Source organism: Monodon monoceros, unplaced genomic scaffold (genome assembly GCF_005190385.1).
Source record: "Monodon monoceros isolate NGI ecotype Baffin Bay Population unplaced genomic scaffold, NGI_Narwhal_1 Super_Scaffold_18, whole genome shotgun sequence".
Taxonomy (NCBI): Eukaryota; Metazoa; Chordata; class Mammalia; order Artiodactyla; family Monodontidae; genus Monodon; species Monodon monoceros.
The window spans coordinates 35,334,957-35,362,380 of record NW_021703774.1 but is presented as its reverse complement, the minus strand read 5'-3'; the positions used below and the strand labels follow the sequence as shown (position 1 = coordinate 35,362,380).

Here is a 27,424-nt window from a genome sequence, read left to right as displayed (position 1 = left end):
CACGATCCCCTGGTCTGAGCCTCAGGAGAAGGTTGGGTGTTGAAGGACGAGCTTATCCAGGGTCCGAGAGTCTCCTTATAAGCCATTTTAGAATATTTTCTTTCTTGGGCTTCTTCTTGCCCCAACCCACAAGTGATGTAGGGATCTTAGAAAATTCTGGCCCTTTTTATCCATCCCACAGGTAGTCTCTGTAAATATGTTAATCATGGTCTTGATGGCCAGAGAGAAAGTCATCCGGAAACTGCCATCCCAGTTCCCTGACGAATGTCCACCTGTTTGGCATGACCTTTGCCCTAGAAGGAGCTACCTACTCAAACTCAGCTCGGAGGGATAGAGATAATGGGGGAGGTGGAAGTAAAAGACTTGGGGTTCAAAGTCAGTTGTCTCTAGAAATGAGAGCCCCATGAAGTGGGCAATGGAAATACGATCAGGTCTCCTGTAGGGTTCTAAGATCCTAGGGTAACAGTGGCAATCCTAGTAGTGGCTATACAAGGGACATAAGACAGGACCAGCTTGAGGCAGTGGCTTGGGGACCCAGTAGCTTGGAGGAAACTACAGAAATTTGGGGAGCCATTCATCCCCTATCCATGAGCACAGTGGATGGGGTTCATGAGCATCAGATCAAGATGAGTATCTGGGCTGGGCAGGGCTGGACGTCCTGGGAGCTGGGAGTCAGATTCAGTTCCCCCGCACACCAGTCCCCACACAATAGCAGGCTCCTGTCCTTCTGGGCTTCTTTCCCAGACCTTGAAACTTCAGTCTCCCCTCTGGGCAGGTTTTGGATTCTGGGGCCTTCAACAGAGCATCAGAGCCCGGGGAAGAGATAGCCCTGGCTGGAGGAATACAGCTATTCCTAACTGAAACGGACAACTTTTGTGCAGACACCCCAGAACACTCCAGGAGCTGCTAGCAGCCCTCTCTCCTCTGACCTCCTGGCAAGAGGAGAGAAGAATTCATTAATTTCCCCCTCCCCTCATCTAGCACCTTTTGAATTAATTACCTATGATCTCCCCTCCTTGGCCTGCGGGTGGGGTGGGGGGGGTCAGGTGGGAAGGTAGGGAACCAGGGAAACTGAGAGCAATCTGTCAAGATACCCTAGCGAGGTTGTTTTGCTTTTCCCTTCTCCCACCTGGCATCTCCGCTTACGCCCAACCCTTCCTCATCCCGGAACCTGCCCTCACTGCCAGCATTACCTGAAAGAGTGGTTCCCCTCAGCCCTCTAGCCAGCCCTCTTCAGGGACCCGCTGATAAAGGAAGGGCAGTGCAGACTGCCCTCTCCGCTCCCTCACCGTCCTCAACAAATTGCATTAGGATGGGGCAAATTGGCTTGCAAAGCAGTTAAATGGAAATGACGTTTGGAGCGCGTGCAGTGGATATGCTGCTGCAGAGCAGCAGGGTGCGAGGCGGTGGAGCGCAGGCAGGTCCCCTCTGCCCAGGACCACGAGTCTGCCAAGGGGTTTCCACTTGGCCCTTCTCTTTGACAGGATGTAAGGACCAGGACCGGGGTCCCTCATAGCCTGGAGCAGGCCAGAGGGGAGCTGGTTGGCCTCTCAGCCCCAGTCTAAATGAGTAAATGGTGGTGTCCCATGTCCATCACCCCAAAGCAACCATGTCATTACAAGGTTGGTGGCCCTGCTTTCACAGCTGCCCTGAATACCTACCCCTGTCCCCAAAGCACCGGGGAACATTCCCTCTCCAACCTTTTGACCATCCGAAGCTGCAGGTGTGATGGATGTAAAAGTTCACCATCTGTTGTAGTGGAGTCTGTGCTTAACATGAGGTTAAAGAGAAACCCTTCGAAGAACAGCTACTTCTCTACCAGGCCCCTTACCCATTTCCAAATACTTCTGGTGATTTTGTTCATCTTTATTTCATGGGCATGTTACAAGGAAACACACAAGCAGGATGGGAAACCAGTTCAGGTACCATGAAATACTTATGGCTCTGGAGTTGTCACTGTTTGGGGGTTTTATAGTCTCTATCCTGCCTCCTTCGCTATGGCTGCCTCTCCAAGATAAGGGGTTTGGTGCGGGAGGGGCAGGGGGGCAGACGATTTCCATCTCCAGCAGCGACCACCCCCCCCCCAGCTGTCTCTCTGCATTGCCACACAGCTGTCTCCACACACGCAGACTGGGGCCCAATATACTCTGTCCATCATGGCACACAGCGAGAGGCGAGGAACTCCAAGCCAAGCCCCCACCCCACTCCCGTTCTGCTCATAAAGAGACCGGAGCATTGTGTTACTACAGTCTGTTAACTACGGATAAGTCAGGATTGTCCACAGGGAAAGTGGCAGAAGCAGGCTTTGAGGTGCCGTCGTTTTACAGCTTGTGCACGCACCCCTCCCCCCAGCATTGCCACCCTCACCCAGGGCCAGTCTGTTATCAATTCATTATAAGTGAATATTTCTCCCCTTCACAGATGCTCTGTTCCAACAATAGTGAATGGAACCGATTCCCTTATGGGAAACAGTGTTTTTCACTTAGTTACAAAGATTTCATGCCTGATTAGAGTAAATGAGGGCTGGGGGTGTGTCCCCTTCTTGTCTGGTCATTTCTAAAGGTGAGCCCTGTGGAGACAGAGAAAGGCAGTTCTTCCCGGGGAGGGGACGGGGTGTGTGTGTCAAACAGCTGGTCCTAAGGGCCAGGAGGGATGCATGGTAAGAACAGGATACCCCCTTTCTCCCTGCCTTAGCCCTCAGGCTCTCCGGGGCCCTGTTCCTGGCCTTTGGGCATATGGAACCCCTACTGTTCCATCTGGGATTCAAGGGCAGAAATAGAAGCGAGAAAGTTCTTTGTTGGGAAGCAGTGTCCCTACAGGGCAAGTGTAAAGGGAGAGGAGGAAGGGACGGGGGAGAGAGGAAAGAAAAGGCCCCAGCAGTGTACAGGCTGCTGCTCCCACAGTTGGTTAACCATTAACCCCTGCCCTGGCCTGGCCCTGTCTCCTGCTTGCGTGGAAGGATACTCTCAGAAACCCAGAGGAGCAACGGGTGATCCCCATGCCCACCTCTCCCTGCCACAGGACATTCGCCGTGTCTCCCCTCTCCCCTTCGGCCCCCAGCTCAGTCCTGGCCCCCACTCCCCCTTTTCTCTCCCTCTCCCCTGGCACTGGCATCCTCCTCCCAAACACTGCCAGCTGTCCCTTCACCCAGGCTTTGCCAGTTGTTTGCCTGACAGCATGCACGTCCCACGGGGAGACAGGCAGACTAGGGAGGAGAGTGGATGGACGGGCTGAGCTGGGCTCACACAGGACTCCAGAGCCAGAGCTCTGAGCTCAGCTTATAGACTGCTTCAAACCTACACATCACCGCATGAGGCCCAAGTTTGCTTGGGAGATGGAGGCAAGGAGGGGATTTTGGCCAAAGTTCCCTCTCCTCCGGGAATGTCTGATTTCCACGAGGGTCCCTGCCTTGGCCCTCTGAGATAGGCCATTTTCTCCAAGGCCTTGTCAAAGCATTTCCAGCTCCTCAGACCTGGAGCCCTGAACTTCGGGGAAAAAAAAAAAACCCAGCAGACGGACCAGAGATGCGGACCAAGATACAGGAGCGAAGGCATACCTGGCAAGACCCAAGTCAAGATGCAGAAACAGTCACAGATAGGTGGAGAGAGGCAAGGTGACAGAAAAGGAAGATAAAGGCGGAAAGGCTGACAGTGTAAATGTGGCGAGAAGAGCTGAGAACAGACGTGGGAAGCAAGTGGGAAGGAACAGTCCAGGCCTGAGGGGCTCTTCTGGTCTTCCCAGGCCCTAAGGGGAGGCTCCTCTGGGCTGCATTGGGAAGCTGAAGTAGCAGGTTATCTCCACTAGAGGGGACTCGTGAAAACCAGGCTTGGCCCTAAACAGTGGCTTTTGTGCTTATTTGGTTGTTTTTTTTTTTTTTAAGAAGAAAAAAATAGTTAAGATATAGTAGAAACTCCCAGCTGTCGCTACACAGAGACCACAACTGGTAGGGTCCTTTCGCCGGTGGGACCTCTGGGCCCGCCTGGTTGCAGGGGAGCGGGAAAGGCGCCTGCAGCATTAGGAGGTGGGGTCCAGCATGGTGAGCAGCTCAGGGAGAGGCCTGCGTGGCAGGCAGGATGCACCTGGGGGTGGGAGACAGGAGGGGGCAGGCATTCTCAAGAAGTCCTGGCCCGCCGGCTGGCCTGGCCTGCCAGAAGGCTCTTGCCTTTCTTTATCAGCAGTAGAAGTTTTGGCGCATCCCCAAGGTGCCTACATAGGCCTTCCCTCCTCCCAGCTCCCTAAATGCGAATTTTCAAAACACTCTCAGGTGGTGGCAAAACTGCTCCTGAGGAGACTTTTTAAAAGAGACCTTTCAGGAACTGAACGCATGTCAACGCTGTATCACTGATTTAATCTTCGTCTTCATACTCTCTGTGGGAGCCTTTCTCTGAATTATAATTCCCCCTTTCATTTCAGCAGAGGACAATATGGAGAGAACAGAGTCCAGAGGTTTTTCTCATCTGAGGAGATAATAACTGTCTAACAGGGGTAGGGAAAAATATTGAAGCTTGGGGATGGGCAGTGGGCCAGAAAGGAGCATCACTTCAGATCTGATATTTAATCACGGCTTCCCTTTGGCTCAAATTTACCTGAGGTCAAAGCGGGAGGGGAGGGAGGAGAGAGCAAAGAAAAAAGAAAAACAAGATAAATGTATCATATTATGAAAGTCTAATCCTGCTTTTCCTTGGCTAAAATTACTTTCGGTATGAGAGATAAAGTGGAGTTGCCCTTGCAAAGCCCAACTTGTCTTTGAGAAGGAAGAGGCGGAGGAACCCTGGGGTTCAGAGTGAGTAGCCAGTGAACGAACCCCTCTCCTCTGGGACCCCCCAGCACAATTTCTCCCTGAAGCTTTGAGAGTGAAGATGGAGGCCCTGACTAAGGCACCTCCACTGCTTCTCTGCGCTGTCTGGGGAGTTAAACTTTTAGTATTTTTGTATTTACAAGCCTCCCTTCCCACCTTAGTTTCTTGTTTGGGTATGGAGGGATAGAAAAAAGAGGTGTAGAGCAGCTAAACAACTCCTCCGAGTTTAATCTTCATATGTGAATTGTTGCGCTTGTACTGAAAAAAGGAATTGCAATCCATTTGGGTTTAATCAAGTAGAAATCCATCACTTATGCAGTGCTAGGAATGTGTAACACTTGGTACCAAGATGAAAAGGTAACAGATCCTACCTTTAAGATTCTTAAGAGCATCCTGGGGGGAGGGAGTATTACGTAAGCCATGTACCCTCACAGAAGTTTAATATAAGGCAGAATGGAGTTAACAGTATGTCGGGAGTGTCAGAGGAAGTGGAGCTCCTGGAAGCTTTTGCTCTAGTCAACGGAAGGTGTAGGTTTCCAGGAGAGAGGCTCGGGTGTCTGAGAACTTCATAGCTCCCTGTCAAGAATGACTGTCTAACGCTCTCCCATATTCCTCACCCTCTCAGAACTACCCCTATTTCTTTTTCCTCATCCTTCTCCACGGATTTCAAAATGACACCACTGTAGTTGTTTTCTATTAGTCAACATCCTAGAGCAAGATCTCCATGTAGCACCCTCCCAAGGGGTTTTCACCGTGTATTCTATGTAAATTGCATCCCTTTCCGGTCCCCTGGAGCTGGCCGCGTGGACGCCACTGTGCTTCATCGGGAAACGTTATTTCTCATCTGTATTCACATTGAAGTGTCTGGAATCCTGCCGTTAGTGCACCACATTTATCTGAAGGAACCCATTAAAGGGAACAAACCTGAGAGGGAAAAAATATTCGGCTTTTCCTCCTCACCATGGCTGAGCAGGAGAACGCCCTCCACGAGCCACCCCAAATTAAATTTGGGGCGGGGGAGACCTGGCACTGGGGTGGACAGAACCAGGGTGCATGCTTGGGCTTTAAGAGGCCTTTGAAACCTTTGAAAGTCTGTGCTTTTTAAGAAGTATGAGTGTGTGTGTGTATTTCTGAAGAGAAGGAGTTTGTGATCCGCCCCCCGCAAATGTAAAGAACCACTAGACTGTAGTCTCCAGGGCCTTTTCCTAGCCTCAGTTTCTGCTTTCTGTTCTGGTGGTAGAATGAGGGCTTTGGATCAGGAACTATAACCCCAGTGCCTTCCCCATGTCCCCAAGTGGTAAATGACTGACTCTTAGAGTAGACAAGAGAAATCCAGGGACAAAATGGCTCAGAATGTCAGGGAACCCAGGTGTCATAATTGCTCTGCAAATATGGACAGGTCATAGCACTTCTCTGAGCAGGAGGCAGGGCAGAGGACTCCTCCCTGTAAGGGATGGAGGGTGGAAGGTTCAGGAGGAGAGGAAGAGGTGGGTGAGAAAGCCCTGCCTGCCCTGTAGAGGCAGGAGGACCAGCGGGCAGACAGAAGGGACAAGAGGGGATGTTGCCGCTTTGAAGTGGTTTCCTGCTTCATAAAAGCGAAAGGCCTCAGCTGGGCTGGGTAAATATTACGTTGGCCTCTGACCTCCCACCTCCCCAGATTGCTCCCCCAGCTTCCCATTTTTTTCTCCTGAGCTACAAGCATACCTGAGGGAGGAGAGCCTGTTCTCTGAACTTGGGTGTTCTCAGCGGGAGCCCTGGCCAAAGCGAGACAGGAGGACGAGGCTCCTCCCCTGTGCCCAGACCTGAGAGCCTTCTGGGTCAGCCAGCGCTACCAGGTCTGGGTCCCTGCTCCACGCTGGTGGGTGGTGATGTTTTCCAGGAGAGAGGCGGTCAGTACCCTGACAAGACTAGCCCTCTATCCTCACTTCAGAGGCCCAGACCTTGCTGGCAAGTCCCTTGATTCTCTGTGAAATTAAAACTGACACCACTAGGGTTTCTGCTAGGCAAACACCCTCTGAGGTTTATCCGGAAATTAACAAAATTCAAGTCTAATGCCCCCCTCTGAGTGACCCCCCCAGGGTGTGAAGCCCTTCAGGTTCTAGGCCCAAGAACCCAGCTGTGAGAGACTTAGAGAAAACCATCTGAGCCACTTGTGAAGCTGGGAAGTCACGCCCGGCACCCTCCCGCAGGAGGCTTGGTCCAACCAGGAGGGGTCAGAACAGATGGTCAGGGAGAGTCTGGCGTCAGGTTAAGGTCCTAATGCATGGGAACAAAGGGCCTTCCTTCACACTTGTAGCTCTTCCCTCTTCCTAAAAGCTTTCTCACCTGTTGAACAGTGTTCACCCTCCATTTGCTCCTGGGCCCGGGAGGCAGATAAGAGGGAGCCACAAGACACTCAGGGAGAACTGCTGCCTGCCCCGCACCCAGCACCTCAGTTTCTTCATCTGTACAGTGGGAATGAATGCTTTCCGTGACTCCCCAGGCGCCCTCAGTTGCCCTTGTTTCTGAAGCCGTGCATGGGAAGACAGTGTTTGGGCATTTGGAAAAATGACAATTGTTGCAAATGTGTAAAATTGTTCTAAAATTTAGAGCAGGAGTACAGCCAAGCTAGGGGTGTTCTTCTTCTCTCTCTCTCTCTGTCTCTGAATTTGTTTGGAATTTTCTAAGAAAAAATAAGATTTTTATTTAAAGAAAATCTGTGTGCCAAAGGTTTTGATATGTAAAAATAGATGAAGGGCTAAAGATTCAGTGAAGACTGGAAACTGAGAGGAAAACCAATGGTGATCCTGGCACTGGGGCCACATGCATGGTTTGGGGTTAGCACTAACCAGTGGGGCTGGAGTTTGAATTCTGAATTTGCTACCCTTGGGGCTTTGATGCCTTCAAGTCTAAGAGGAGAGATGAATGATACTGTCACAGAACTGGTAAGCTGCCATTTTTCTGGGAGTCAGCCTCCCATGGCAGGGCAAGGGGCGGAGCTGACGGACCCCTAGCTGCCTGCCTGCAAAAAGCTTACATCTCTCTGCAGAGAGAGCTCCTAGGAGTATGGATATGAATGGGATGGACACAGCATGAAAAGCATCAGCAGGAACTGGGGCCAGAGCCCCAGCTGGACCCTGGAGCTCAGGGATTAGATCCTTGGCCAGCGCTGACCCCTGGGCAGAACATAGCAAGGTGTCTGGGGAGAAGCATCAGCTATCTTGTGCTAGCCCAAGAAACTCCCCCAGGCCCTCCCTGCTGCAGCACAGAGCCTTGTCCCTTGTTGGAAGCACAGAGCATGGGAAGGGGGCAATGAGAGGAGGGGAGCCCTGTGCCTTAGACAGCACTGTCCAAGAGCCAGCGGTGGAAAATGAGTGTGACAAGATGCCTTGAGTTTCTTTTCTAGAATATTATGAAGAAAACAGTTTGAATTACAAAAGAATGGGTGTTATATGTAGAAGACTTGAGAAATGTTTCTGAGGATTTGATAACAGCTTTACCCAGGCCCACATAATAGATGCGGCAGCCGAGTCCAGCCTGGGAGAGTAGACTGCCCTGCGTCACACGGTGAGTGGCCAGTCACGGTGTCCACCTGTGAGGAGGTCTGTTTGCCCCGGCCTGGCCCAGCACACTCTCTCCACCTGCCCATGTAGCCACCTTCTCTTTCCATTCTCTCATTCCCCAACCCTGTGCTCAGCGCTGTCCCCATCTCTCTCCCTTGGGTTTGAGCGGGCATCCCCGAGAAGTGACCTCTCCCCTGCTCTGCCAGTCCGCCGGCCCTAGGACACCCCCATCCCTCTCCGTGGCGCCGGGCAGTGTGTAGAAAGGCCCCCCTGCCTTAAGTAGCTCCAGCCAGCTTTCCTCCATCCACCGCAGGCCTTGCTCTTTTCAGAGTCAATGGCCCTGGCAAAGCCCAGCCACCCCTCCCTCCCCAGAGGCAGCGTGGGTACTGCTTGTGTGGCGGTCTCTATAGGCTCTGCATTCACAAGTTGAAGAGGGTGAGACAATGACCCGAGCAGCCGCCTGCAGACTGCTGGCTGGGAGGCTGCCAGAGCGGGAGGTGGGAGCCCGGGCCGGCCAGGGTTTGCCTACCACGCACCTGCGAGCTTTCTCAGGCAGCCGTGGCTGACCCAGAGGAGATACGAGGCGGAATTGGGATCCAGAGGACCTGGTCCAGGCCGCCTGATTGGCTTCTACCACAAGCCCCCAGCCTCCTTGGCCAAGGTTTCCGCCAGGCCTGGAGGAAATAGCAGGGCCCTGGCTCCTGAGGGCCATTTGTGGCCTGAGGACAGGAAGAGGCAGGACACCTGTCCAGGTGGAGACAAAGAGGCCACTTCACCAGGAGCCTGCCCAGGCAGAAGAAAGGTCCTGTACATTACTTGCAAGGAGATTGGAGTTGGCATAACATGATTTACTTTGCACACATGTTTATTGAATATCTACTATGTGGCAAGTATCATGGGAGGGAGGCCAGTGGCTATCGTGGCTCTTGAGAACCTTCCAGTGTGGCAAGGGGAAAAGGGGATACACACCAATAATGGTCATGCAAGTTAAGCGTTGCAGGAACCCAGGAGAGAGAGATTAACCAGAGCCATGCAACCCAGAAGGGGCCGTCTAGGGAGGGAATGGGCTCTACATCATTTGGGGAATTCAAGCAGAGATTGGAAGACGATGACCAGGTCTCAAGAAGGGATTCCCGTGTGGAAAGTATAAGAGGGATGGCTGAGGTCCCCACCCACGTCCCAGTCCTCTAACCTTGAGTCTTTCTGTTTGCTGCTCAGTGAATTCAGTGGAGGAAAAGGCTCTTTTGAGAAGTGAGGATGAGTGTCAGGTCCGTGAGAATGACCCGCAGCTGCAGGCCTAAATTCCACAGTAAACAGAGCTGGTTCTCACACCTTCATCCCCGTGACTCCCCTCAGAGCGGGGTGCCAGGAAGGCTGGGCTGGGATAAGCCCTGGCCTCCCCTGGAGCCAGAATTGTCCTAATCATGTTAAAATGAGCTCTCGGTCTACAAGCAGGGGCAGACCCGCGTGCGCTGAGACTTGGTCAGCTCTCTGCCTGCAGAGCTCTAACTTCTAATCATTGTCATAAACAGGACGGAGGCAGCTGCTCCCTCCAGTCTATTATCAGCTTGGTCGGAGACAGAGAAATTTAAATGGCAGCGAGATGCTTAGCAGAGCAACAAAAAGTCGGTGTTAAAAATAAAGAAAGTGAGACAGCTTGTTTCATCGAAATAGAAGGGTTATTAAACAGCCCTAAATTAATCAGTGATCTGCCAGGGTTGGGAATCAGAGCGCCGCAGAGCCAGGGTAGAGAGCTGGGAGAAGATGGGGGACAGCAAGTTAGAGGCAGGTAGGAGCTGCCTGCGATCTCAGGCCAAGCTGCAGGGATTGTGGAAGCAAGGTCTTCAGAAGGGGAGTCGGCAAATAGTTTTCTGCGCCACTGATAAGAGCAGGTTGGGTGGGGAGGGGATTTTGGTAGCCCAGCCTCTCCCCCTACAAAGCCCTGCTTCTGATTTCTTTCCATCTGCCACCACCCATGCCAGTCCTTGGGCCATCTCCAGTCCTCAGCTCCTCCCCAGGGCTGGGCAGGAGCTAAGTGGCATCTGGTGGAGGGCCACAAGCTCCCAACCTGTCTTCTTCCTCTCTCGCAGGGTGTCCCCAAGAACTCAAGCCTGAGTTGAGCTCCTTGCACTGCACTCCCGTTCTGAAAGAGTGCGGACAGTATATCCCAAGTATGGCCAGAGCCTGGCTTGCCTGTAGGGAGGCTGATCTCTGGAGTCAGGGGTCTGTCCTTGGTGATATCACTTGGACTCCAGCCAGAAGGGCAGCAGGGAGACAGGTGTAACTCCAGGAGCCCCAAGTCCAAGGCCCACTTCCACATCAGGTACCTTCTCCAAAATATTTCACCTCAGGCCTACCTAAGTCTCACCAGTGAAGTGGTGATGCTGACCTGTTCTCTCCCTCATAGGCTTGCATATGGGGTACATTAATGGGATAACATACATTTAGTCAACTATAAGATCGCTGCACAAATGCTAGTTTATACTACAGCGGGGTCCCTTGGAGACTCAGGACAAAACATCAAAAAGACTTCCCAGAGGGCGTGACAGGGGTCTAGGGGAAGCGGACTTGCTGGTACCTGGGCGGAGCCACGGGAGGGGAGACCGGCCAAGCACATCCCTGAGCACTTGTGCTCCCGCCAGGCTGGGCAGCAAGTTGGATCTTGAATCAATCACTCCAGGAGCATTTTCTTTGCTCTTTGACCTCAACATTCTTTCTCCTCCCGCCTCCCAGCCTCCTGCTTCCCTCCTGGCTGTTTACCCTTTTCCAGGCTCCTCTCTCACACCCCATTCATCATCGGGGGCCAGACCCTCACTCGAAAAGTCTCTCATCTCCCGCCCAGGTGGCCGCATGCTACATCGGCCTGCGTCTCCCCCTCTCCCCCGCAGCACATTCTTGTCCTGGGGTCAGCTTCCCCGATAATTGTGCCCTCCGCTTCTCCCCCAGTAAAGCCGCAAGGGCCTGAAAAGTCTCTTCTTGCCTCCCTGCTCACCCAGGTGCTAAGGGTCCTTCAGGCCAATGTACTACATTTTGGCACAGACAAGCCCCATAAGTGGACACACCTCTGCCCAGAGTGCCAGCCGCCCCAAAGTCTCCATGTGTCTCTTTTAACCAGCGCCACCCGCAGTTCCCTTGCTCCATTGAGTGTGTGCAAGTGTGAACACGCCTGTTACTTAAGAGAGGCTGCTTGACAGCTCAGGATCTTTTCTGCAAAAGCTCAGAGTCTCAGACAAAGAGAGAAAAATAACAGAAACTGAAGGTGGGAAGGTACAGGGTGGGGACACAGCCTGCTTAGGAAGCTTCCTTATAAAAAGGAGTTACAGCTTTTTTTTCGAAGGGAGGCTGTTGATTCAGAAAAACCCCAGAAAGGGACTTCCGTGGTGGTGCAGTGGTTAAGAATCTGCCTGCCAGTGCAGGGGACACAGGTTCAATCCCTGGTCTGGGAAGATCCCACGTGCCACGGAGCGACTAAGCCCATGCACCACAGCTACTGAGCCTGCGCTCTAGAGCCCATGAGCCACAACTACTGAGCCTACGTGCCACAACTACTGAAGCCCACGCACCTAGAGCCCATGCTCCACAACAAGAGAAGCCACCGCAATGAGAAGCCCGTGCACCACAACGAAGAGTAGCCCCCACTCGCCGCAACTAGAGAAAGCCCACGTGCAGCATTGAAGACCCAACGCAACCAAAAAATTAATTAATTAATTAATTAAAAAGAAAAGCCCCAGAAAGAAGAAGAGGTAGGGAAGATGGCAGAGAGGAATTTCATCTGACGTGCTGACCAAACCCAGAGGAAGAGCCCCCCAGAATGTGGAGCTCAGCCCGTACGAACAGTTCTCAGCATCTCCTCGTCCTATGGGCCAGCTTTTCTCTCTTCTCCTTTCCTTCCTCTTTCCTTCCAGGGGCACCTGGATAAATCACCCAGAGTGGCAGAAGTGGCCTTAAATCACTCTCAGGGCTCTGAGAGGAGGGGGTGTGCCCTGGGTAGCATGGGGCCCCGGGGGACTGGAGGAATGGCTGCTTGGGACCAGCAGCACCCAGTTTCTCCCCAGAAGCCTGGGTCTGGGGAGCTGGGAGCTGGGTCCCCAAGCTCCACGCACAAGAACCACCCCGTCACCTGGCTGAAACAGAGCCTCACTTGTCGTCGCCACCATCCAGGGCAGACACTGTTGCCAAGGAGATGATGCCCTTGTACAGTGTTTCTCCAAAAACAGAAATAAGAGTAACTGGTGTTTATTCAAAACTGTGGAGTTTACAAAACACTTTCACATCTCTTTTCTCATCAGTTCTCACCACAACCCTGTGCGGTGGCCTTTTACAGCTGAGGAAACTAAGACTCCAAACGGTTAAATAACATGTTCAAGGTCAGGGAACTAGTAAGTGGCAGAGCAAGACTTGCGCCCAGGTCTGCCTCCAAAGCCTCTGCATCCGCTGCCCGGCAACATGTGTCACGGCGAGTTTGACCTCCTCATAGGACAGCCCTGCTCCGAAACCTTCCTGGAGGGATCTCACCCCACCCACTCTGCTTTTGATCACTTTATGTTGTCCATTTATGATTATGTGCTTTTCATGTGATCGATGATAGCATATGCTTCACGGCTTCTTGCCAAGACATTTCCTGCACCAACCCTGTCTGCATGGGGCATTCTTCAAAGGAGAGCTGGCATCTTCTCACTCTTCTCCATCCTTCTCCCCACCTTATCCACCTAGCCAATGACATTTGCTCTTCACCCAGTGGGCTCAAGATGAACAACACAGCCAGGATCCTTCCCAAATGGTTCACTCCCTTCTTCACTACCTCCCAAAGATCAGTTATGACAAATCATTGAGCCAAGTGTATTTCAGCCATGGCTTAGAGAAGCCTAGCAGGTGAGAAAACCATATGAGCATCCCCCCTTCCCTCTCCCCTGCTCTCCATGATTCAGACTGAGTGCAGTACTGAGTAAAGGCATCATGCTACCCCTGTACAGGATGCCAAAGATGCCCTCAAAGAGCCTCTACTGCAATGGGAAGATAGGATAGTCACATGAAAAAGAGAGCCTACACTACCATGCAATCAATGTGTGCTAGAAATAGCAATTTTTGACTTTGGAGTAAAGACAGGGGTTGGGGACAGGGAGCGCCTAGAGGCTTCCTGAGGTTTTGAAGAATGGACAGGGTTTAGACAGGCAAAGAAGAAAGTGGAGATGGGCATTCCAGGGAGAGGGGACCACAGAGATAAAACCGTGTGAGGTGTTTCGGGGACTCGGCAAATGAACCAGTTTGTTAGGAGTGGGGTCACCCGGGAAGAGGTAGGAAGGGAGGCCTGAGAAAGACAGAAGAGCCAGCTTGGGAGGACTTGAACTTGGGCACTGAGCAGTCCCGAGTCTGTCTGGGCAACAGCAGGGAGCCAAGGAAGGTGTTTTCTAGGTGGATACCATACTTTGGCCCTATGCCTGGCAAAGTTAGTCAAAGGTAGTCCTCTGACACACAAGAAATGAAGCAGTACGAGGCACACCTTGCAGGAAATCTATGGCTGAATCTTAGAGGCCAATGGCCTTCACTGGGGTCCATCACAGTGGAAGACCTGGATGGTGACTGTGACTGTCTTACATGCACATTTTCAGGGAGGCAACACCAGGCTTGCTAGTAAAGAGGACCACTCTTTTGAACTTGGGGGAATCCCAACTTCTGGAAACAGCGTTAAAAAATGCACCTTGATCTGGCACTAATGGCTGCTCTCCCTGACGCAAGGACAAGGCAGCAGCAATGGGGAGTGCCCCTTGTCCCTAGAGCCTTTCAGTGGCTGCCATGGGGCAGAAAGCATGAGGGTCTGCAAGAGAAACAGGAAGTGCTCTCACCTGGGGACTGCTGGGGGCCGTTAAAATTCTTCTTCAAGAGGAGAAAGATAGAACAGCTTCCTGGAAAGTAAGTGGCGTTTAGGGCCATTCCACAGCCTGAGAGCTTGGATAAATGTCTAGGGCTTTGGTTTTTTACTCCCCCCTCCTTTTTCTTCCTCCCCCTTCCCCCCCACTGGTGAGAATTGGAGCCGTGTCACTATTCTTTGAAAACATTGCAGTTAATGACAGCATGATATGCCGTTATTTGGAGTAACTGTAATTTATTTAACCCCTTAGTTGGGTACTTTCTACCCTGTTTCCTGCTCTCCTGCCCCATTTCTATCTCAGAGTCCTTAGCTCTTCCTTGTACAGTAAGCATTGGGTGAGAAGGCAGGAGAGATACTTCCAGGCTCCTTGGAAAGATCATGTGGAATTTCCCTGAAAGGTGACTGCCAGCCAGCAAACCTCTTGCCACAAAACACCCATGGACTCCACCTTGTAATGGATAACTCAGCCCTGGCCACCTCCATCTCAGCCCTGCTTCTTTACCAAAATAAAATGGGAGCCTCAAGTCTTGACTTTAAAGTAAAGTACTTGCCAAGTCTTACTTAAAGTTCTCATGAGTCTTCCCAGATTAGGGACAAGAGGGTTTGGTTGAAAAATAAATTCTAAATATCTAGGTGATGTGGAAGAGTGGGGAAAACATGGGTGTCAGAAAGTTCTGCTTCCTAGCAGAAGGATGCTAGTTACTCAACCTCCCTGAGATTCCATTTTTTTCATCTGTGAAATGGGGAGAATAATACCCATCTTGCGGAATAATCACAAAATTACCCGTTGCGTATGCAAAGAATCTAGCAGTGTGCCATATAGCAGGTGGTTAATAATTAATAATAATGATAGCTGCTCCTCTTTATTATTTTTGTCATGGAACACAAATGGAAATTGCTATCATTATGCTATGCATGACCCTTCTGGTATGAGGTCTTCTAACGTAAATTTGGACTTGATTTAGCAAAGCTAGATCCCCACTTTTATTCCTTTGCCAGACTTTGGAAGGAGCCTGAAAACTCCCCTTCCTATCCTTTAATCCCATAATGCCTACCAGCAGAGCAACCCCATCACGAGGATGGTATGCGTATGGTCTGGCTACAGTCAGGGGACAAGTGGGGTGACCTTTCTAGGGGCCCCGTAGAGCAGAGGGCAGGCGTGCCCCCAGTGCCCACAGCTTGGAGCCTCAGAGCCCTGCTAAGTCGCAGAAATTCTTTCTGCCCCAGGGGTGAGGTAGTCACGGCAAGTCTGGGCTGCACCATCCCCTAGAGGGGGTTGAAGAGGGCAGAGCCCACGGAAGGAGGAGGGGGGCGAGGTGACGGGCCGGCAGCTGCTTGAAATTGATTGCTCTTGTAGTTTAGTTTATACCATGGGCCCTCTCCGCGCTGCCCGGGTGGCGACCTTTAGATAATAAAGGGAATTCTGGGAGATTTCTGACAGGCCCGTGACATATGGGGCAGGTCTGCAGGGTCAGGCGGTGTATCTCCCTGCTCCCGGCCCCAGGGTAATGAATCTTGTTTTGACTTGGCCAAGCCAACCCAGCCAGCACCCCAGAAAGGAGCCCAGACCCTCCCCTCTGCAACCCTTCAAATAAGCGCCTGTCTTTGGAACCCTTCATAATTCAGGGAGACAACTCCAAACTTTTATAGCCTGTGAGAGGAGAAGACAAACACTGGATGTTTTGCTGAGGCCCTGGGAGAGCTGGTGTGGTTTCCAGGGCTTGAGCAGAGCCCACTGGGAGACCTGGGGAAAAAAAGCCACCAGAAAACCCTCCCCGATGTGAAGAGGCAGTGGTCCCTGGACAGGCCAGAGAAGGAGCTGGGGTGGGAATGGAGGGCGATGATGGCTCCCTGGGAGTCACAGAATATCCCCTGTGTCCTTGGGGTCTGGCAGGTGACACATGGACTCTTCTGGGCAGCAGGAGGAGGGGGCAGGGAAGCAAGATGGATAGGAACTCTCTGCAGGCCGAGCACGAGAGGTGAGAGGCTCGCAAAACCCAGTTCTAGTCCCACCGGGGCCAGAGCTGGGAGAGACAGAACAAGTGCATTCTCGGGGCCACTGTGTTTAGCTGGGTGGAAGGGGAAGCAAAGAGATGTTGAGAGATCTACACCTCGAAGTGTGTTGGCCCTGTGATGGCTTCTACCCAACCCCGCGCCACAAACACCCGTTTCTTTCAAGGAACAATTCCCAAGCCAAGATGGTGGAATGCATCACTCCTCCCAGCTACATTAGTTTGCTAGGGCTGCTGTCACCAAGTACCACCAACTGGGTGGCTTAAACACCAGGAGTTAATTGCCTCACAGTCTGGAGGCCAGAAGTCCAGGTGTGGTTCCTTCTCATGGTTGTGAGGGAAGGGTCTGTCCCAGGCCTCTCTCCTTGGCTTGCAGATGGCCGTCTTCTCCTTGTGTCTCTTCACATGTCTTCCCTCCATGGCTATCTGTCTCTGTGTCCAAATGTCCCCTTTTTATAAAGACACTGGTACATTTGGATTAGGGCCCACCCTAATTATCTCATATTAATTTAATTACCTCTATAAAGACCCTGTCTCCAAATACAGCCATGCTGAGGTTGCAGGGCTTAAGGCTTCAACATATGAATTTGGAGGGTGCATGAGAGCAGGAGTGCCTTGCCCACCGTGCTATCTGAGACACAGAGGCCCCATCTCTGTCATGCACTCACGTGGGATGCAAGGGCCTTGCTTCCACCATCTGCCTGAGAAGAAAGCCACACACAGTGGCTCGGTCAGCAGCCCTCTTACCACCTGGAATACGGGTTCTTCCCTTACTGCTGATCAATGTTAGGGCCTCCCCAAATTTCCTTCACTTAGTCCTTGGTTATTGGAGATCGGATCTGATTTATCCACCTGTGGGGAAAAAAATTGCACGGAAGGACAAGCAGGGGATCTCCCTTCTCATGGTGAGGGAAGTGACTGTGTAGATGTTGTTACCAAAAGTTGCCTGGACATACCGTGGGGGGATGCGGGAGGGGTGGGGAGCATTGTATCGTCTATTGCACTTTCTCAGGAAAGATGCCAAGAGGCCATGTAGGCAGAGGCCCGTTTTCCTCCTCTGTCATCCCTCACCTCCCTTCTCTCTCGCTCTGGGGCGAGGTGTAGCCACTTAGCTTCACATAACAGCACTGAGTCTGGGGAAAAAAATGACATTCGATTAATGAAACAAACGCAGCTGGTATAGCAGTGACATCTAAATTGTTCCTTTGGTCCCGTTATTTTCTGTAGGAAATTCTCCCTCTGCCCACCCCCCCTCCCCTTTTCCCTTTAAATCGCGTGCATAAAATACGCTAATAACAATCTTGGTGTCTGTGCCTGAGTGACAGCTGAAATAAGAAAAAGACTAATCGTACCTCCTGCAGCCCTGTCACATGGAGATTAAATGAGTCTCTCTCCCACCCCCTCCCTCCCCACCACCACCTCTCTCTCTCAATCTCTCCCCTCTCTCTGGTCTCTTCTCAGTGAGCATCATGGGCATTTGAATAATATATTATAGACGCCATCAGGGTGACAGTGGGGGAAAAACTCAGCTCAAACCCATGATTACTCCTTCCATCTAATAATTATTTAAATACCAGATAACTCCTTTTACTCTAATTGAGGCCTTCCAGCTGTCGGTGTTACCCGCGGCCTCTGAGCTTGCCCTGGCATTCACCTTGTGCTACCCAAGGTGCCTGGACTACCTCTGAGGTCGCTGTTTGACAGAGTGACAGTTGGAATGTTTGCATGTACAACCCCAAAGATGACACTAGGACGGGTCCTTCAAGATTGTTCCATCCACAGGGGATGAGCTGGGGCCCCAGCCTTGTGCATTTAGACATTTTATCCTCATAGACTTTAATTCATAGAAATCCTATACCAAAGGCAGCCTCCTTGGGTCACTGGGACCAATCCCCTGCCTCTCAGTAAACATATTCCTCAACAGCTGTCAGGAAAATTCAATGTCAGAAAATTCCATAATCTCCTTGGCAGGATGCCCCAGGGATCCTCTCTAGATAGGATGTCCCCCTGGATATCTCACTCTAGTCCCTTCGGCTGCATTTCTAAGTCTTTGAGAAAAAGAAGGTGCCTGTGCTTGGATAACATCTGACCTGTCTATGGGGTTGTCTACAACCCAGAGGCATATGGTACAGGACATCTTAGCCCCCAAGTCACAGTATAGGTGCCATTCTTGTGTGTGACAACTGCCTGGACCTGCCTGGCCTGGAGGAGGTCATCCCCCCAACACAGAAGGGAGCCATTCTGGTGTCCCTTTCACTCCCCTGCCCCTTAATCTGCTCATCCTTGAGTCTGCCCTGCACACCACCTCCCTGTCCAGGCCCAGTGCCAGGCTCACTTCTGCCCATCAGGGGGCCACCACGATCAAAAGGCACCTTCTTTCCCCAAAACAGGGCAGCCTCGAGGCAGAACATAACTGACTCCCTGGACTCTTTCGCCTACAGCAGAGGAAGCAATGGACCTTTGGTCACAGGGTCTAGGTTCTGATGGAAGCCTGTCCCTGAGTCATGTTGGGTCACCTTGGACAATCTGTTTTCTTTCCATGGGCCTCAGTTTCTTCATTTAAAGAAAAAAGAAGTGGACTGGAGTAATTTTACAGTCTGCTTCAGCGCTGGACTTGAATTCCTGCTTTAAAGGTGCCACTAATTAGAAGGGAGAGCTGGGGGAGAAGATGGACCTTTCCCTGCCCTGGGAGAGGGAAGAGGTTGGGGTGAAGCCCAGGAACAGGTGCTAACTCCTCTGACTTCACAGCGCTCATTTTTTGTTTGTTTGTTTTATTGAAGTATAGTTGATTTACAATATTGTGTTAATTTCAGATGTACGGCAAAGAGATTCAGTTATATATATATATATATATATATATATATATATACTTTTTCAGATTCCTTTCCAGTATAGGTTATTACAAGATATTGAATATTGTTCCCTGTGTTTTACAGTAAATCCTATTTTATATATATTAGTAGTGTGTATCTGTTAATCCCATACTCCTAACTTGTCCTTCTTCCCCTCCTTTTTCCCTTTAGTAACCATAAATATGTTTTCTATGTCTGTGAGTATGTCTGTTTTGTATATGGATTGATTTACTTTTTAGATTCCACATATAAGTGATATCATGTACTATGTGTCTTTCTCTCTCTGACTTACTTCACTTAGTGTGATGTTCCCTAGGTCCACCCACATTGCTGCAAGTGGCAATATTTCATTCTTCTTTATGGTTGAGTAATATTCCATTGTATATATGTACCACATCTTCTTTATCCATTCATCTGTTGATGGACACTTGGGTTGCTTCCATGCCTTGGCTGTTGTAAATAGTACACAGCCCTCATTCTCATACTTACCATATGGATCCTGGCTATGTCAGCAACCTAGTAGGTGCGGTTGTATTAATAGGCATGTTTTACTGTTATTGTTAGGAAAACTGTCACAGCCGAGGTGGTGCTGGTGATGACAGTGCAGGTGGTGGTGATAATGATGGTGACAGTGATGACAGAATGATGGAAGATACTGATGTTGGAAGAGCTACAGATGGGTCCAAGAGTGGGAGCTCTACCATCATGAACTTTTACTCAGTTTAGCAAAATTGTATCCTGATCCTAACTCCTCTTCCTACCTCCTCCTCCTTCCTTTTGCAATAAGGGAGGCCAAGTAAGCATAGAGGCATATTCCCCCAGATCTCCTAAACAAGGCCACAGAGCGGGTCACAGGAAGGAAAGACTCCGGCACTGAGCTGAGCTGGAAATGCCTAATTGTCGTTCCTTCCCTGCTCTGCCCCTGTTGCCTACAGCAGCTGATCAGGAAGGTATTAGATGCCTTCACTAGCTGTCACCAACACCTGCCTCCCGAATCCTGATCGGGGAGATGGTGTCACCAGGCCCTCCAGATAAAATATTTAGTGACACTTGCTTCCCAAAGAGGAAAGCGTGGCCTCTTCTCGGCATCAGGAATGCTTTGCGTGCTTCGCTGATAGGGCGAGCATCCCGGGGCAGCAGGTCCTGGTTGGAGACTTGGGGTGGGGGAGAGGGAAACTGGTAGGAGGACAGCCACTCGGCAAGTCTGGCTCTTGAGAATGCATGTGACACAGTGACTTCATGAACTAGACGGAGAGAGGAGAAGGGACAGGAAGGAGGCATCGTTGAGAAAACCCCTGAGGTTGACACTAGCAGAAAACTGGGGTTAGGAGGAAATGCTAGGTCTACAAAGTCATAGGCGTGTGTTCACTGGCTTCTACCAAAGTCCTTCTAAGACCGACCACGGAATGGATGGAGATCAAGAGCTGGGAATATTGAGAAATAAATTATTACTGATAAAGGCTAATGTATCTTGAACACTTATAACAGACCAGGCATTGTTCTAAGTGCTTTATATGTATTAAAGGACTTCATCATAATAATCCTATGAGGTAGATGCTAATCTCATTATATATAAATTGTGAGATAGCATCAGAGAATGGCTAAGTACCCTGACCAAGTTTACACTGCTATTATTGCCTCTGAATCCAAGCATCTAAGTTCAGAGCTCATGAGTCTAACCATTACACCACATTGCCTCTCGTCAGAGGTTCAGAGGTGGGTGCCCTTCCCCCTTACTCTAAATTCAGACAGGAGGCTTGATCCTTGCCAGCTGGGCCCTGCTTTGGAAGAGCTACCTGATAGCATCAGCCTTGCAATGGAAAGCCAGGGGCTCTCAACTTGCTGTTGAAGTCAGTTGTCTTTGTGAATTCCAAGGTGGAATGCAAGCCTCCCCTGCCACCCCTGCACCGCAAGAGACCACGTCTCCTCTTGACCCTGACGCACTAGTGCCTACTGCTCCCAAGTGGGTGATCTTTGAGTGCCACGGAATGAATCTGCGTGGCCGGTCACCAGGAGCAGTCTGTCCCAGGGTAGATGCTGATTGAGGGGTGAGAGGAAAATAGCCCAGTTATTGGTCTGTTGAGAACTCTGAACTTAACCAGCCTTACCCAGTAGGACAAAAGAACCTCAGCTGCCATTGCAGTCATAGACTCTAGAAGCTGAAGCAGACAAGTCTCAAGGTATCATTTTGTCTGAATGAAGAAATCTTAAGAACTGGTTAATTCTAACATCCTTGATTTTAAGATCAAGAAATAGGCTCAGGTCGATGCTAGACCGGTCTAAAGCTATACAACTCATGGGTGACATAGGCAGGATATGAATCCGGGGCTCGCCGAGTCCCTCACTCTTCCTCCTGCCCCATGACTCCATGCCTTCTAGCCACCAGGCCAATTTTGCCATTCATACTTCAACCCTCAGGATCCTGTACCTCCGCCGGGCTCCCTGCAGGCTGCAGAGAGGCTGTGTTGGGACTTGTGCAGTAGTGTGCTAGAGACGATCACCTTGGATCTATCCCCCTTCCTCTGACTCACGCTTCCCAGTCTGTGCCCCTTCACTGGGCCAGGGAGGGGGATCAAAGGTCTGCCCACAGTGTTCATTCCCATGGAAAGGAAGAATACGAGCAAAAAGAGAAGTCAGGAGGTCTGGCGGGATTCCTGAAGTGCAGTCTCCTGGGGAGGCTTCAGTGATAATAATAACTCCATAAGTTAAGCATTCACTGAGTGCCAGCTCCCATGCTAAGAGGTTTCCCCGCGTTATCTCATTTACTCTGATGACAACTCGAGGGGCTGGTGCTGTAATTATCCCATCCTACCAGAAAAGAGGGATGAGACTGGACTTGCCCAAGGTCCCAAATTTCTTCCCCAATTCTGCCTAACAACAAAAGCCACTCACTGTTTATTCAAACTGTGTCTCTGGAGGATATCGGGCAGGGAGGTGAGATAGTTGATCTTAACCTCACAATCGTGTCCTTTGGTGTCACCTCTTCTACTGGGACCTTTTCCCTCTGTGCATGTACGTTCTGGGGGAGGTGGGGTGCACTGCCCACACACTCGATGCCAGGGTCTCACAGAGCACTGTCTAAAAGGCACAGCCCAAGCGCATCGTGTGGTGATTAGAATCCTCACGGCTCCTCGGGGACACAGAGCCCTCCACCTGTAGTCAAAGGAGCTCTCCTAGCCAGAGACAGGGGCACGCACAGCCCAGCCTCCTGCCGTTCCCTGTCCAGCTGGAGAATGTGAGGATTCTGTTATTTCCTTTCCACAGCTCCTCTTGAGGAATTCACGTCCTGCTACTGGCCCCAGGACATAGCTAAAAATAACCTCCAAACCGAAAGCTCTGTCTGTCGGGAGGCTTTACCGGTGAGCACGTGGGGCCGGAAGGGCTGTGTCAGAGTCTCTGAGGTCAGCCTGGGCCTCATGCCGCTGTCGCCTCCCTCTTTCCAAGGAAGCCCGGGACCTGATGAGTCACACCAGAACAACACCCCGGTGAGGCCCGGTTGGAGGAGAGCCGTCAGGTGGGGCCTCCCTCTGGCACCATGATGGCTGTCAGGCGTGGGAGGCACAGTTGAGGAGGACGAGGGAGAGTTTCTAAAGACACAGAGCAAAAGCCATGTGGATCCTGCAGATGGCATCTGTTTTAATTCCAACCCAGTCTAGCCAGGTTGGGGGCGAAGGGACACAGGACTCTCCTAAGCCGCCTTGGAGCACATTCTTAATCCTTGGCTTGAGTGTTTCCACTCTTGCTGCCTCATCGCCCAGATTTCTGTCTGGACTTGTCCAAGGAAGTTGTCAGACACTCCATCCAGCTGGAGAAAAGATCCCTCTGCTAGACAGCCTGCTGCCACCGCTGTCCCTCCCTCTCCATAGAAGTCAGGAGCAGCGCTGGCAGAGTGATGGGATCTGCCTAGGAGTCTAGAGAAGCTCTCGCAGGAACACCACCTTGCCCCTCTGGGCAGCTTCCTTAGAATAAGGAGGAAAAGCTGTGCAGCCTGGGGCTTGGGAGGGCAGAGAGGGAGGAAAGAAGTCGGGGCAGGGGACTGATGACGCTGGGGCAGGCAGCCTGAGGTCGGCCACACGGAGCCTTAAACAATCACAAGGCCCCAGCAGTGGCTACAATGAGCCTGACCTTCAACTTGCCTCCCTTTGCTCCTCTCCACATCTCCCAAACCCGGAACCCTTGCCCAGGTGGCTGAGACTCGACTCAGCCAGCCAGTCCCCGTGAGTAAGGAGGCCAACTCCCCCTGTGCTCCACCTGCAGAGAAGCAGAAGTGGAAGCAATTTCCCCAGGACCTGGCACCCCACTTACTGGGGAGGCAGGTGGCTGATGCCCTCCTGTCCCAAGGAGGAGGGGTGGGGGGTTGTCCGCCCTTCTCCCTGGGGCTCTGCAGGCTCCTGAACAGCACCTGTGGGGGATCCCAGTCCCACCTCACACTCCGAGCGAGTTTTAACCGCTAATGATCAGGGATTCTTCTTTCTAGAGAGGACGAGGTCAAGGGTCAGCGAGAGGCACTGTGATTCAGGATGACCAGCTCTCCTCCTTCCCTACAGGGGACAGAGCATGAAAGGAAGGAAGCCAGCAGTGTGAGGGGCTGGAAGTCTGAAATAAGAAGGAATTTTATTTGTGATATCAGACTCGGAATAGCTGCCTGGGAGAGCCTGGGAGAGGGCCTTGCTAACCAGCTTTCACAAGACAGGAGAGATTTCCACTGGACTGGGAGAGAACAGGAGGACAGACCCAGCGACTGGGTGGGGAAGTCTGGCTTTAGTTCCGACACCAGGATCAACTGGCTGGGTGAACTCAGCCGTTTAACCTCTCTGAGAGATAAAAACGATATCTGAAGAGGACAGAAATAGAGATGCTTTGTAAAGTTATTAAAAAAAAATGCATTTTACAGCGTAAAGGCTGGAGACCAAAATAGATAATAGGATTCCCTGAACATCCCGAAGAGGGAGAAAGTATGTTAAAAATAGAAAAACTGGAATACAGAAGGAAGAGCCTCACAGAGCTAGTCGGCACTGGGACCTGGGTCAAGCAGTCCTGTTCACTCCTCCAGGGATTTATTTTCCATCTGACCCCTCTGCCTTGTGTTTTCCAGAACCATGTAAGGGCCAAGCCAGGAAGGCGGAGTACGCGAGCGCTCACAGGCTCTGTCTCCTGGTCCCCGCCTGGCTCAGAATGGAACGGAGGAGGCCCTGGCCGCGGGCTGCAGAGGTGGACGGCTGGCCTGTGGTCCTGCTCTCCGCCGTCTGCGTGCTGCTGGCACCCCCGGCGGCCGGCATGCCCCAGTTCAGCACCTTCCACTCCGAGAACCGGGACTGGACCTTCAACCATTTGACGGTGCACCGCGGGACGGGGGCAGTGTACGTGGGGGCCATCAACCGCGTGTACAAGCTGACGGGCAACCTGACCATCCAGGTGGCTCACAAGACGGGGCCGGAGGAGGACAACAAGTCCTGCTACCCGCCGCTCATCGTTCAGCCCTGCAGCGAGGTGCTCACGCTTACCAACAACGTCAACAAGCTGCTCATCATCGACTACTCCGAGAACCGGCTGCTGGCCTGCGGCAGCCTGTACCAAGGGGTCTGCAAGCTGCTGCGGCTGGACGACCTCTTCATCCTGGTGGAGCCGTCCCACAAGAAGGAGCACTACCTGTCCAGCGTCAACAAGACCGGGACGATGTACGGGGTGATCGTGCGCTCCGAGGGCGAGGACGGCAAGCTCTTCATCGGCACTGCTGTGGACGGCAAGCAGGACTATTTTCCCACCCTGTCCAGCCGCAAGCTGCCCCGCGACCCCGAGTCCTCCGCCATGCTCGACTACGAGCTCCACAGCGACTTCGTCTCCTCACTCATCAAGATCCCTTCCGACACCCTGGCCCTGGTCGCCCACTTTGACATCTTCTACATCTACGGCTTCGCCAGCGGGGGCTTCGTCTACTTCCTCACCGTCCAGCCTGAGACCCCCGAGGGCGTGGCCATCAACTCGGCCGGAGACCTCTTCTACACCTCGCGCATCGTGAGGCTCTGCAAGGACGACCCCAAGTTCCACTCCTACGTGTCCCTGCCCTTCGGCTGCACGCGGGCCGGGGTGGAATATCGCCTCCTGCAGGCTGCTTACCTCGCCAAGCCCGGGGACTCGCTGGCCCAGGCCTTCAACATCAGCGGCCAGGACGACGTGCTCTTCGCCATCTTCTCCAAAGGGCAGAAGCAGTATCACCACCCGCCGGATGACTCCGCCCTCTGTGCCTTCCCCATCCGGGCCATCAACTTGCAGATCAAAGAGCGCTTGCAGTCCTGCTACCAGGGCGAGGGCAACCTAGAGCTCAACTGGCTGCTGGGGAAGGACGTGCAGTGCACCAAGGCGGTAAGGAGGGCCCACCTGCTCTACCCCTGATGCGGCATCTGGCATTGCACACCCCTTTGCACACCCTGCCCGCAGACCACCACGGCCTGAAATGAGAGAGGTGCTCAGGCTCACGTTACCAGGTGGTCCCCATAATACAGTCTGATGATACCAGACACTTGAGGCATGTTTGTTGATCCGCGGAGTCATTCCCAATGTATAATCAAGGGCCTCTACACCACCAGCCACTGTTGTAAGCACCACGGGCTTCAGAGGTGAACCATACGACACAGCTACTTGCCCTCATGGAGCTTTCATTAGTGAGGCAAGACAAATTAATACATAAAATATGTAGTCTCTCAAATGGTGACAACTGCTGTAGGGAAAAATAAAGCCCAGAAGCGGGGAGAGGCAGTACCCACGAGGATTGGTTCATTGAGAAAGCAGCATTTGAGCAAAGAATGAGGAAAGTAAGCTATGCAGGTATCTGGGAAAGCATTCCAGAGAGAGGGAGGGAGTAGCTCTTGCAGAGAATGCAGGGCATGCCTGGAGAGTGTGAAGAGCGAGGAGGCCACTACAGCTGGACCCGAGCATGTGGCAGAAAGAGTGGTTGGAGATGAGCCAGTCAGAGGTAACACACACCAGATCCTGTACATACAGGGCCCTGTAGGCCACAGTACAGCCAAGTGAAGGGGTAAAGTAGGCAGGTAGATATGTAAGCTGGAGGAGCGAGAAAAGAGTTGAGCTTGACTGATAATTTGAAAACTGGGGAAAAAGGAGAAGAAAGGGAGCTTGGGGTCCAGACCTGAGGATGGCAGAGACAAGAAAGTCAGTGGAAAGCACTGTCCTGTCAGAGGGTCAAGATGCTGCCATCTAGGTGGTTACCATGATCTACCCATTAGTCCGTCCATCCATCACTCCATCCATCTACCCATCCCTCTATCCATCCATTCATCCCTCCCTCCAGCCATCCACTTAACAAGAAGGTATTGAAGATCTCCCAAGTGCCCAGCTGGGGATGCAAACATAAAAAGACATGATCACAACTTTCAGATATCTCGTAATCTAATGGGAGAAAGAGTGAAAGAAAAAATAGCTGGCAGTGTAATATAGTACCTAAGAGTTTGGGATTCAGAGTTCAAATTCTATCTGTGAGACTTCCTGGCTTCAGGAGTAACTCAATATCTCTCCATTATCGTCTGTGAAATGGGAATCATAATGCCTACCGCGTGGGATGACCGGATACTATGTGGCAAGATTAACACCGTGCCTGGCGTGTTAGGTTGAGCATTATTAGTTAGCTGTTATGCATGTGACAAGTGCTAAGATAGATTTCTGTGCAGAGTGCTGTGGACACTGGATCGGCAGCCTGGGGAACAATCTGAGACCAAGTGACCCGTACGGCTGCCTTCTGCGCACCCTAAATGGAGGGTGTCTGCTACTGGGACCAAAAACCTCTTCTTAAAGCAAAAAACAAGTCATGCCTAGGGTATGCTTCTGTTCCTACCGTCAGTCTCTTGGTACAATAGGATAGTAGTTAAGGCCATAGGCTTGGAATTCCAACAGATTTGTATTTAAAAATCAGTCCTACCATTTAAAACTGTGTGACTTTAGGCAAGTTATGTACCTGATCTGAGCTGTATTTTTTTTCATTTTTAAAATAGAAATAATAGTAGTCTCTTTTTATGGTTATTATGAAGATCAAATGGAGCAAGTATGTATGAGCACAATACCTGGCCCATAATAAGCATGCAATAAAGGACAGCTATAATTATTAATATTAATTATTAAAGAACCAGTTATATGCTATTATTTTACCTTTATAAAATGAGGAGGTTGAGCTAGATATTCTCCAAAGTTCTTTACAGTCCTGAAATTCTATAACCTATGGCCCCAACCAATCAAGACAAGTGGAGAGGAAATGCAAGGGTTAACCCCTTGCAGAGTCCAGCCTGGTTCCCACTGCCCAGAGGGGGCCCTTGTCAGAAGGAAACTGCTGATTCCTGCCT

General features: G+C 51.5%; 1 protein-coding gene across 4 annotated transcripts in view; it reads left to right on the top strand.

Moving 5' to 3' along the window:
- The window catches only part of PLXNA2 (plexin A2), a 216,027-nt gene that overhangs the window by 1,315 nt on the left and 187,288 nt on the right, over positions 1 to 27,424 (top strand). For 3 of the 4 annotated variants that reach the window (XR_003794499.1, XM_029229414.1, XM_029229416.1), the window contains exon 2: positions 24,169 to 25,436. Coding sequence is in view for 3 of the 4 variants with exons in the window: in XM_029229414.1 (XP_029085247.1) it covers positions 24,249 to 25,436 (1,188 nt within the window). In the remaining variant the exon portion in view is untranslated. Of the gene's footprint in view, positions 1 to 23,738; positions 25,437 to 27,424 lie in introns of those variants that run through there. The other variant, XM_029229415.1, reaches the window with a different exon arrangement.